Source organism: Cephus cinctus, unplaced genomic scaffold, assembly GCF_000341935.2.
Source record: "Cephus cinctus unplaced genomic scaffold, Ccin1 Ccin1_scaffold0975, whole genome shotgun sequence".
NCBI lineage: Eukaryota > Metazoa > Arthropoda > Insecta > Hymenoptera > Cephidae > Cephus > Cephus cinctus.
In genome coordinates, this window is record NW_014333530.1 from 169,273 (window position 1) to 181,557 (window position 12,285).

At 34.2% G+C, this 12,285-nt stretch overlaps 3 protein-coding genes and 1 long non-coding RNA gene across 9 annotated transcripts; 1 reads left to right on the top strand and 3 right to left on the bottom strand.

The window, feature by feature from the left end:
- Positions 1-192: 192 nt before the first annotated feature.
- Positions 193-6,555, top strand: LOC107271467. Of its 2 annotated transcripts, none has more exons than XM_025088676.1 (5): positions 193-2,055; positions 2,367-2,708; positions 5,302-5,379; positions 5,667-5,745; positions 5,907-6,555. In XM_025088676.1, the coding sequence occupies exons 2-5, from the start codon at positions 2,703-2,705 to the stop codon at positions 6,128-6,130; spliced, it is 387 nt and encodes a 128-aa protein (XP_024944444.1). In that variant the 5' UTR covers positions 193-2,055; positions 2,367-2,702; the 3' UTR covers positions 6,131-6,555. The 2 variants fall into 2 exon arrangements, with proteins under 2 accessions (XP_024944444.1, XP_024944445.1); XM_025088677.1 differs by having other exon boundaries at positions 193-2,050.
- Positions 2,717-4,624, bottom strand: LOC112494907. 2 transcript variants are annotated; one of them, XR_003060881.1, is made up of 3 exons: positions 4,397-4,624; positions 3,685-4,152; positions 2,717-3,542 (listed from the first exon to the last, which is right to left on the bottom strand). It is a non-coding gene; the product is annotated as an uncharacterized LOC112494907 (long non-coding RNA). The 2 variants fall into 2 exon arrangements; XR_003060880.1 differs by having other exon boundaries at positions 4,241-4,624.
- On the bottom strand, positions 6,546-8,723 carry LOC107271465. Of its 3 annotated transcripts, XM_015747501.2 has the most exons (5): positions 8,436-8,723; positions 8,193-8,327; positions 7,667-7,927; positions 7,345-7,589; positions 6,546-6,905 (listed from the first exon to the last, which is right to left on the bottom strand). In XM_015747501.2, exons 1-5 carry the CDS (start codon positions 8,524-8,526, stop codon positions 6,633-6,635), a joined length of 1,005 nt encoding a protein of 334 aa, XP_015602987.1. In that variant the 5' UTR covers positions 8,527-8,723; the 3' UTR covers positions 6,546-6,632. The 3 variants fall into 3 exon arrangements, with proteins under 3 accessions (XP_015602987.1, XP_015602985.1, XP_015602988.1); XM_015747499.2 differs by having other exon boundaries at positions 8,193-8,723; XM_015747502.2 differs by having other exon boundaries at positions 7,667-8,033; positions 8,193-8,723.
- A 272-nt stretch (positions 8,724-8,995) lies between these two features.
- On the bottom strand, positions 8,996-11,298 carry LOC107271466 (thiamin pyrophosphokinase 1). Of its 2 annotated transcripts, XM_015747503.2 has the most exons (7): positions 11,129-11,298; positions 10,909-11,040; positions 10,540-10,713; positions 10,201-10,463; positions 10,025-10,129; positions 9,800-9,962; positions 8,996-9,721 (listed from the first exon to the last, which is right to left on the bottom strand). In XM_015747503.2, the coding sequence occupies exons 2-7, from the start codon at positions 10,991-10,993 to the stop codon at positions 9,579-9,581; spliced, it is 933 nt and encodes a 310-aa protein (XP_015602989.1). In that variant the 5' UTR covers positions 10,994-11,040; positions 11,129-11,298; the 3' UTR covers positions 8,996-9,578. The 2 variants fall into 2 exon arrangements, with proteins under 2 accessions (XP_015602989.1, XP_015602990.1); XM_015747504.2 differs by lacking the exon at positions 11,129-11,298 and having other exon boundaries at positions 10,811-11,051.
- Between the last annotated feature and the right edge of the window lie 987 nt (positions 11,299-12,285).

The window sequence follows — 12,285 nt, forward strand, 5'->3', positions numbered from 1 at the left end:
AAAAAAGCAAATCGCCAGCACTGAACTATTTGATGGAATTGAAAATTTCAATTAAACTTTGATACGGTACATCTCTTTAGTATTGCAATTTGATGTTGAAGTATTAAGAAAAAACGTTTAGTGCTAAAATTTTATTTCAAAATTTTGGACTTTTCTTCACAACTGACATAGCGCTCCATGATTATTTTTTTAACATTATTTTTTTAACATTACTCTTATATACGTGGATTCAAGGTTACTTAATCGTTTGGAATAGAATAGTTATTCGCGCTGCATTTACCTCTCCAGACAACACGCATGTCCAAAAGTCATCTTTGAGACTCTTAGAGACAACTTCTGTGCCATTAGATGCCTTAGACACGACGTTTGGACGTTACGTGTTTTCTGTGTCATTGATGATTGTTTTACTGTACGTGAGTATTCTTATTTTCTCAAAGGTGTTTCAATTCATATGATTTCTTAAGGATTTATCGCTCTAAAAACATTGAAGTAAAAAATAAACAGAGCAACCTGTATAATTAAACGTCGTTGGTGTATCTATAGAAATTACGTGCATTTTTTAAATACACTATTACCTCAATGTCAGTTATTCGATATTGTCGAGCATATGCGAAATCTTGGCACGCGGGTAACGAATTTCTAGTTTCTTATTATCTACTCGGCGAGTAGCACGAGTCCCAACAAAAATTTATGATCTTAATCGCTGCTGGGTAAAAACTTGGCTTTTGTCTTTGCGCGACGTAAATTCAATAATTTATGGCGCTGCGATGAAGTCCCACATAATAAGAATAAAATTGTGTACGAAAGACTTTAAAGCAATTCCCCTATTTTATACCACGGGGGATCAGTAAAGCATTTTCGAGATACAGGCTGCATCTCTTATTCATAAATTTTAGTGCGGCCATTTATTTCGTAAGAGCCTGTAAAATAATGGAAAAATATTTCTCTCATTTTATTGCCTGTCGTTTGAAAACGGTCACGAGTTTAAATTGAGAAATATCAATTAAAAAGTATCGCATACTTGGCTACGTACACTGGCTACCACTTGTATCTTGTATCTTACAACAGAGGAAAATTTATCGGACAAGAAATCACGCGGTACTAAGAATATTTCTCTGTTTCTCTTATATCACATTTTTAAAGGAGACGATTAGCCAGCCTTGTTTGCCTCGAATTACGATCCTTGGAATATAAACTCGAGACAGAAGGAGACTGCACTCCGAGAAGAGATGTTTACACCCTCTATTTCTTGTTATCCGAAGATTGCAAAAGTTTTTGATGGATTCTCGTGCGAAATTAAGAAAAGCTTTTTTAGTCGCGTCCTTGTTAAGCGTTACTCGGGACTCCCAAAAACAGTATCACGAAACCAGTTCTGCCAACCTATGTACTTTCGAATGTTATTCTTTACAAAGTTTCACGAGTGAAAAGTATCCCTTCGGCATAGCAAAATTTCAGAGGTTGGTTAACGTGTTATCTAAGAACACCTTTCTTAATTAGCCAAGATAACAAAGTATCGTTCGTACTATATTTTATTATGACAACTATAGTGCCGTTAATCGAATAAACTTTCAGACTGCCTTTTCTTTTCTTCGACGTACGTGGTGACTCTGAAAAATGTATTAAAAGAAATGTTTTACCACCTTTAACAAGTAACTCTATCGACTCTAAGATACAAAGGTGTCTCGTTTTGCTCGATAAGATTCTACGTTTGCGATTTCAAATGAATTTAAAAATAGCTTCTCAAAGGGATACACATTCTTACGAGCTTGAATGGCCTTATCGAGACACAGCAGGCTCTGATGCGCGAACGCTGTAAGTACTTAACCCCAACAGTTTTTCTATGATTTATACAGACGGTTACAGGTTCGGTCGTCCCACGTTACTTCCGGGAGTTACTTTTTTTCTTCAGATGACAAGTAAGCGATCAGCATTTTGACTGGATATTTCATCGGTTTTGGGTTTTACACAAGCACTCATAATCTCACTACGACTTGGTCCGATAAAAATACAGTTTTGGCGGTCCATGAGAAAAAGGTGGTTATAACTAAAAGTAAGGTGTGAATTAACATTTTTCATTTTTATATATCAAGGAATTATTTTCATTTAAAAAATTGATTTTTAGTAAGAGTAATTTAAATGCATGTATCTAATAGGTATATTTTATTATCGACATTATGATAATTCATTCCCTCCTTGAATTTTCTCTAATATTCCTCAATTTCCTGAAAAGTCACATATGCATACGTCCTAGTTTAAGTTTACATATTAATGTTCCTTGAGTTCATACTTTCCGTCCTAGTCTTCCAGATGCAATGTGTATACGTATCGCGTGTATTTTCCGGTGCTATGAATTTCCATGTTTCCAGGGATAAGGCTGACTTTTCGTGAGGTTATATATTGTTATGGAAAACCACAGAGGAAATCATGAGCACGAGGGTGGCAGTTAAGACGAATATGTCATGGTGATTCGCAGACGTCACGCATTCGCGAAGCTGCGCATGTATTTAAACCCCCGTGCCAGCATGGAGGGGGATGTATTTCAAGAGTGTGAGCGCGCTATTTCAGCCCCAAACACAACCCTTAGCTTGGAGCGCGCGTGCTTCGATCACGACGTCTTCCTGAGAGAGTGTTGAGAAACTTTTCTTCCCTTGACAAATCTCCCAACTGGTTGAGAAGCTTCGACCCTTGTCCAAAAATCCATCATGAAGGTACGTCATTGGTGTTTTGATACTGGAAAACTTGATTTATCACATTCTCTGCTATCGAGTACTTTCTTTATTAATTATGAAAATCTCGTATCTTCATAAAACACCCGTGTAACGTATAATTCATATAATTCTTTGGTTTTAATATCGAAACGAAGAAATAGAGTTTTGAACAAAAATTTGTTGGCAATAAAAAACAATTTTCCAATATCGCTTCTGAATGTTTTTTGGAATTATTATTTTTTACTGAAAAAGTTGGAATCCCTCTCTGAGAACCTAGGACCACATTCCACAGGTTGTTATCGGGTAAATTCAAGATTCGACGTTCCTTAGTGGACGACTAATGAATTTTAAATAGGAAGATAATGCATTGTCCGAGTTGGATAAATTAATTGTAAAAATCGATTGGCTCACGTTATAAATTGAACATTTTCAAAAATACACAATAAGTATCCTTTCGATTCAGACAATTATTCCTAGACGTATATAAATGGTCATTGACACAGTGCCAGATTTGAATTCAGTAGTCTACCCTTTTGACAATAGGAATATCTTCGAGACGTAGACAGCTGAATGCACCGAGCGCAGCACAGTCAATGCAGATTCTAATATACACGTACTTTTCATTGGACAGTCATAAACTTCGTAAAGATACGTCGTAAATCTAAATAAACTTGAGCGGGACATGTGAATTGGCATAGAAAATTAATATAGGGAATTATATGTAATTTTGCAATAAATTCTTGAGCGTGATAATATTTTTATAAAATTACACAAGAAAAAATGCACCTGGCTGTACGAAGACAGTTTTATCCTGACGTATGAAAATACTAGCACCTGAAATGACAAAAAGGCTCAGAGTGAATTTTATTTATATCCTGAAAGAAAAGAAAGAAAATATTTAACCAACTCATGTAATTTTCAAAAATTATTCGATAGTGATAACGATTCAATTTTTTATAATCTCTGTATTATTCACCTTATAACCGTTTTCACACGAGGAAAGTCACCCCAGCTATGATTACTTTTCTCTTCTTTTTTTTTCTGTCATCTTTACAAAGAGCTGTACATAACCTCTATAGGAAAACAGGCATATCTTTTGTAAATCCTTATTCACGTATCTTCGTAGGGATAAACGATAAACGTCTATTCGATTGACGGGAGTGAATTTTGACGTCTCTCGTATTACCACTCGCTGCCGTCCTACGCAGATTGTCATCTCACTGTAAAACAAATAAAGAAAATCAATATCCTTTACATTCAAGGGTGTGATCAATTCTTCGATATCAATATCTTGAAATATATTTTTCACAAGACTGCCATTTACTGTGTATCGGCTTTATGTCATACATTGTGCTTTGACACAGAAAATATAGCCGGTTGTTCGATTCTGCATATCCTGTCGAACTTTGTAACAGTCCCCTAAGACATAATAGAAATGTGTATCCTGAAAGAGACAATGATAAAATTATATTAAGCGCCTGAAGAGATCAAATCTGTAATAAAAACGTATTATGCCCATATCTATATTTCACCTCTCATTTATTAAAAAAGCTCACTCGAAAAGCTTCTTGAACAATATATAGTCTCTGGTATGTACATAATGTATGTACGAATGAGAGCCTGATGTTGTATATATGCATATACATATTAATGTCCATAAAGAATACAATAGGCACCAAAGTACGTACGAAAATTTTTTGACGACACGTCCGTTCCTCTTATTGTCTGGGGCACTGATATAGTAGAGAAAAGGGGGACCCATTGTTTTATTGCTGCATCAGTACTTTTTGTAAATTTTGCAATTCGCATAGTTTCCTTTGAATTCTTTTACTCAAGTCTACAGCACGATTCGATGTCGCGAATGGGAAAGTATGAAAAGAAATCAGATATTTTATACGATACGGAAAAAGTTTTAAGGTTAGTTTTTCGTTTCTTATTCGAGTCTGTATATACGTAAGGTTTTACTGGATGAAATTAATCTCGTCTTTGTAATGAGACGACAGACTCCAAGAATGGAGTTATTATATTTTCACTTATGAAGTCAATTGATTCATTTCGAAGTTCATGTGATTTTCTGCTAACGGTTACTTGACAGGGTAATTATTTGAAAAAGAAAATGTATCGATAAAACGTGGAGCATGACGGGACGATTGGAAATACATTAATGCGAACTATAAACGATGTATATTGATTGAAGAAAAATAATGAGCGTTTGATATTATTCTTTCTTGTGCTACGTAACGTGCCAGACTTTATTATGTAAATTGTAATCACGAAGATGTTGCATTTGCTAAATTTTGAGAAACGAGTTTGACTGACGAGAAGATTAATTGTTACTTAACAGGGATGGAAAACTAATAGTTTGTATAACCGGATTATAGTCGTTACTGTAATTACTGAGACATTCTGTCATATCTGTGTTTGATGTATAGAATTTTCGTTGGTGGTGATAATGATCCTGACGATCATTATCTGATCCTGTAACATGAGAGAGTGGTCAGATAATACGTTTGATTTTTAATATTTTTATTAATTTTATAAATTCTAACTGAAATCGTATAGTAAATATAATTTTTTAATGATTTGCTTTCAGGTTACCAGATATCTATGCTGTGTCTTGGCATTTACTTGTATAATTTTCTTGGCAGACTGCACGGCAGTGCAAGACAGGGTAATATATATATTTTTTAATTATTCAACGATAAGTACAGAAATAAAAAATGCTCAATGAGTAATTAACGTTATAGACGATTGACGTAAAGTCTATCTGATTGGATAGAATTTATTTATAAAATCATATTCAGCACACTCTTATTACTTTCAACGTATGTTATATTAAGCGCGATACCAGTGTTCGTGGGTCACTCTACAGAGTCAATTGAATTATGAAAATAAATTTTTGTCTAATTTTTTTACTTAGTGTTTCACCCGTCAGACAATGACGTTAACTATTTTCAGATCGATCAGCAGTTTCTGGACGCTTTGGTAGCGGATGGATCGATCAAGTCAAAACGACCATTTTGCAACGCGTTTACTGGTAATAAAAGAATAACTATCGAGTGATTTGATAGTTGAGGTAAAAATAGTAAATAACAATAATTATAAGATCCTATCATTGTCTGTACTCTATTACAAAATTGTCCAAATCTTAGATGTAATTTAAATGCACAATAGTATTTAGTTTTCTTGTAACCACAGGTTGCGGCCGCAAGAGAAGCTTCACCGGAAATCAGTTGGTACCACAGTTTGAGGATTCCAAGAATGTTCGGCTTCCGGCTCCGTTGTACAGAGCCCTGCTCCGCGCTGCTTCCCAAGAGATTCAAGAATCAATGGATCGAGAAACAAACTGGCCGGAAATCTCTCAGGATTACTCAGCATTTCCACCACGAAAGAATACGCTTCATGAATCATACGAGAGTTAATCATCTTCCTCTTAGACCGGATTAATTGCTATTTATCAAAATTCAAAATACCAATTATAAATTCTGAAAAATGGTTTTCTCTAATATCAAACTAAATGATGCATAATATTTTTAGTTTATGAAATTAATTTAAAAATTGTTTCTTTTCTACTTCACATACACATACTGTACCAATGTTGCTTGGCAATCTAGTGTAATTCAATTACGTAAGAAATTTGATTTATGTGAAATTTATTATTTTTAACTTTGTAACTTTTATATTTGTTCGTAACGACGTTTTTCTGTAGGCTGATTAAGTAATCTCGAAGTAATTCAATATTTACTTCTATCTACGACAGTAGTACTGTTAAAGCCTACGATAAATATAGATGTTTCAATTATAATTTCAATTTCGTGATGCGTAATAATAAAAGTGCTAAATAGTACTTGCTTACTTGCGATTATACATTGTTCCTTGTTACAGCTACGTTTATTATCCTTATATATATCTTATATATCAATTTTATAAGAATACCGTTAGTTTAACTAGAATACTGTCATTCCATACGTATCTGTTGACTGATTTTTCAACGTGAGATGGATTTGAAGGCCATGGTGATAACAATGGTGTTGAGAGGATCATGCGTTTGGGTATAACCAGTCCAATGTATTCAGGATTATCTGATTCCTCAGTGATTTTTGGCCTTGTCCAATGTGTTTCAGAAGAGATTGCTGAAGGATCCCAAAGTTGAGAGACTCTGTCCGCGCGCCATCCCTCCACAGAGTGATCGAGTATCTTTGACATAATATAATGTATTTAGAAAAAATTGACTTTTGTAAGAGAAATGCTTTTCTATCTGTGAAAAGGAAACGCTGACTGTCGAAATTCACGTTTTCGCAATGGGAAAGTCATGAGGCCCGAGAAGATACGATGAACATGGCTACGTTTAAGGGGATTGCTAAGAGATCTACAATTTCTGATAGGGAATAAGGGTTTCGCTTTATTTTAGGATTGTCCATTCTCTTCTAGGTATTTTCCCAGACCCGTCTTTGTATCTTTAGACTTTCATAGAAAAGGGGGGAAAGCCTCATTGATACACTGAAGAATATATAAGTTTCTTTTTTTTTTTTTAAATAAAGAAAAAAGGAGGAGGAAACGTTCAATTTAATCGAATAATCTATTTCGTGAACTTTTGTCAGATCTTACTATAATAATAGGATAATAAAAAAGATACCTCGATACGTGTCTTCAGAGGAAATGGCCATTTGAGAATTGAATCAAATCGACCACGGGTCACGCCGAAACCGAAGTAAACTGAATCGTCTGGGAAATGTCTTGGAGTTATCCTGAGAAACATTGCGTAACCACCCTGGCTGATATGGAAAGTCGAGCTACGTAGAGACTGATTGGATTTCCATTGAGTTAATTTTTCCATAATATCGGTCACTCGCCAATAATAAGTGAAGACTCTTGCCGGACCTTTGACGTAAGTGAGATTTAGTATTCCATATAGATGATTACTGGTATATTTAAAAAAGAATTAAAAGAATTAAAACCATTTTGTGTTGAAATTTGATGGACAGTGATATTAAATTTATTTATTTCATCCTGCCTAGGAGATGATCTTTCTGTCTTGGTAGCAACAGGCTGATGATCATTTCTGATTGTTTCTTGAATTCTTTTCCGATTCATCGAATTGTCATTGTCTTTATGAAAACCGTTTATTTCTCTTAAAATAGTTTTGAGAGTAATTTTTATCTCTTCCAAACGAAACCTTACGTCTTTTTCTAATTTATCAAATCGGTCGTTCATTGTTTCTGCAATTTCAATAATTTGCCAAAAATTGTACATTTAAAACAAGCGCACTATATCAAACTGTGGTCTGATTTTATTATTGTTTGTCACTGAGATAGAACTGTAGACCTGAGAAAAGTCAATTCATTATTCAAATACACGGCTTTTATTTCACATGGATATTGCCAAGTGAATTTTTTTTCGCCAAAGGAAATTGAATGCTGTTCAAAGTCCATTCATAATTCTGGACATGGAAAACTAAAGAATGAACTAGTCCTATCTTCTTACTTGCATTACAAACTCCAGTAAGAACTCTAGTGACAGTAGCTTGTGCATTGGCGACCAACTCCTCGGTAATAATTTTACATGTTGCATGCTGCACTTCCGTTACTTCACTACTGTTACTACTCATTTCCGATTCAGCTAAAAAGGAACAGGAATTAAAATAATCTATGTATGACAAACTTTTATAAAGTACTGTACAATTTTTTGTCTCCTTATATGAAAGATATAATATAAGAATATACTCACAGATTTCTAAAATGGGTTCAGTGACGTCATTTTCTGCACGGCTTATTGCGATGAGAATAATGACGAAAGGAATATGTCGAATAGCGTACATTCTTGACGCGTGGGGCTACCAGAAATTGTTAACGTCTAATGAGAAATGATGGCGATAAACGACTTTGTTTAGTAGGGGACCTAGATGATTCTCAAAATAGATTTTATTACTGGACCGCCATGTCTAATGTCGAAGACTTAGGAATCTCCGTTGGGTGAATGCGGGTCATCTTTTTGTGAGTTTTTTATTTGCTCATATATTTTACAATAATTATTATTTATAATCTGAACGACAGAAATAAGCAGGCATATTGATTGTTTGAATTAAATAGTCGAAGGATTTATATATACTGAGAGTTATAATTACTATATATAGATCAACGCAGAGCTATCTTTTATAAATTAAACTATGTTGGAAAATTCAATTAAAAATATATTTTGTACAATCATTAAATATGTCCGTTCTCTGTTTTCATTTAATAAATTATAAGAACGATTTAAACTCAAGCTATAAATGACTCATATGAAGATGAAATTCAATTATATATTTAACAAAAATAATTAATTCTATACTTGTACATACTGTATTGAGGAGACTTTGAAGTACATTGCCGTGATGTGTTTTGCTTGTGACATGTTTTGATACACTTATTTTTTTGTACGTTCAATATATTTATATGTTACGATCAGAAAAAAACAATAAAGCTATACTATACAGTATCAATGAAAAATTACTCATAGTAGCTATCAATAAAGATGCACCAAAATGGTTTGCAAAAATTGATTTGGAATTCATAACGGTAGATTATATCAAGATCTTTATACATTTTTTATTATGCTTGATGTTTGTACCTTTATAACATAGTAATCATGATATAGTGAGAAGTGTTGGATAACTAATCACATATAAATATATGACTATTCTTACTCTTGATCTAATCCATGACATAAATACATGCCTGAATATATATTTATAATATTACTATAGAAGGAATACATAGCAAATTCAAGAACCAGGTACGCGTGCTACATATATCTGGACAACTAATTGAGATTAAATTCTCAAGTCCTAAGTATTTTATACATATAGCTCAATTAGCTGTCCCAGGACTATTAATCATCAACTACCGTTTTAACGAGTGGTTCTATTCCCATTGTCCATATTGTAGCTGTATCTGTGGTTACTGTTACCTCAGGATATCCGTTGTATGTATTTGATGAACTTATAAGCCCACCAAATTCCATAGTTGAATTTTCTGAAGAGAATTATCATAAATTTACCTCATGTACGATTTACACAAATGATACCTAATTCTTATGATCCTAATACCGACCTAAGTCCCATTTTAAACCTCTTGTACTTATACAGTTGACAGGAGTACCAAACGGTAGAAGACTGCACCAACTGCTATGCTCGACCAAGTCATTAGGAATAATTATTTTGTGCTTTCCAGGTTGTAACAGCCATGTTAATGAATTGCTAGCCACATTTATTACCTACATGATGTAAACATAAGTTAATGTTTCAAATCTACATATACTTTGTAGCACATATTTACCTTAATATTGCCTAATAAGTGATTACTTTTGTACAGTGTGTTGATGTTTGCAACTATATGATCAATTCTTCCAGATGTGTCAGCAAATACATACACACCATCAAGCTATTAATAGTACAAATTATTATATTATGTTGTTAGATTTCTGTACTATCGGTGATTCAAAGATAAATTACTTGTATATTTTGGTTCTTGCTGTAAGCTCCAAGCTGCATAAGAGCTTTAGTGTAATCAGTATCATTTTGATCCGGGGTATTAATAACCATAGCACCATTACTTTTAAGTTTTTCCAATATTTGAGGACAAATGCTGTCAAAATCACCAGTTATGATATCTGGCATATATTCTTTACACTTTCCACTCAATACACTTTCACCCTGTTGTCCAAGGAATGTGATCCATCTGTTGGTACCTCCATCTACTGTAACTCTTATCTTCGCTACAAGTATAAAATATGATTGCATATACAATAAACATTAGAAATAACATTAGAATTTTTAATTCTAAAAACGCACCATTTTTCCATATCTGTAATAACAATTCCTGTTTCCACCGTATAGGACGATTTAGTATAACAACAGCATATTTGTGATCCGCAGAACAGTGGAATATATTGGATGGGTCCCATGTCGTTTGACTGGATTCCGTCTTTTGGCCAGTAAATACATTTGTGTTGCTACTCTTTTGAGCTAAGAGCAAATATTAATTGAAATAAGGTTAGGTAGGACGTGAGCGCACGTGCTGCTGAAATTCCTCCATTAATAAAAATATTCTGTTATCACATACACTGTAAGTCATTGATGCTATTTACAAAATTCATCTTAAGTTTGATTAACTTGCTATGATACTTGATATACTTTATGTATGCTGTTTAGTGAAGCTACCTGGTCTCTGATTACTATATTTCTTCTTGACAGAATATCCTGTCAAGCTGTTTATAGTTCTGAAGTATTGTAACATTGTCCTCATATCACTTAGCTAACCCACTGTGTTATGTAACTGTCTCAAGCAAATTCCTGTTCAATATTACAGGAGGCAATATACAAATTGGCATTAATTCTAAGAAATATTAAGATTATTCAAACTATTGAAACGGTTTCCTACCTTTTTCTCTTATCACGTAACTGATTGTGCGTAGTATCCATATAAGCAATCAAGATTTTTTTTATATATAGATGTATATCATATACATATATTTGTGTAACTCATGCATGAAAAACACTATTTTTCGTGCCTCCGAAGTGTGGCGAAAGTGGCGCTTTATATCTATGGATACGATAAAAATGCTGCCTATGCGCAAATCGGCCCAATTTTACATTATCGCACTTGTGCTTTCTTCTCGTCCTAGTGCGATAAAGTAAACTTTGTTCTCGCGCGCTATCATGAAATGCATTTTCGGCGATACCAAAATCGTCGTGCTAAATCATAGCGGCGAGTCTGGAAGTAGGATATTGTGATCATCGCCTCCGTCGACAATACGAATCCCTTCGTAGCCGAGCTAAACAGGAACACGAACGCGTAGCTTGGCGGACAGAGGTTCTCCGCTAGTCACCGCTGGTTTCCAAAGCAACCTTTAGAAAAAGACGGAACTATAGAACCTCTCAAGAACTATTGTTGAAACATTTTTAAGAAAGTGCAGTTCCAACTTGACACCTGTGTAGCACCTCGATTATACTAAATATTATTGGATCTTGATTTACTTTCAAAATTTATTCGCAATATAAAATTGAGACTAAATCAAAATCTCGCAGAATATACGAAGTAGATAAAAATTAAATTGAAATTGTAGAATATCGAAAGTAAATTACGTTCAGATTGAAATATGAATAAATTCGGTGTTTGGAACATTAAAGTAATTAATTAAATCAATAAAGTAAAATATGAACATTTAGAAATCGGAAATTCTGGCCAAGCATATTTAGAAGTACTGGAAGCTGCCCAAAACTGTGTGCGCGCAAATTCGTCGCGCAGAACTCGGAGAGCGGGAGCAAGCGAAGAGTGGGAGCAGTCGGACAGTAGGGGGGCGCTCGGGCAGTACCCGGATTCCGAGCGCTCATTCTTCCTCGAGCCGGTCTCCTATACTGGTCTCTTGGAAGCACCCCTCTCATTCATTTCCAACCTTCTTGATTTTCTATATTTATTTCTTAATCCTTCATCCTTCACTTTCTTACTTATCACTGTCCTTATTTTTTCTCTGCTTTTATAACTCTATTCCTTACTTTTCTTCTCCTTCACTTTTTTATTTCTATCTTCATTTCTTT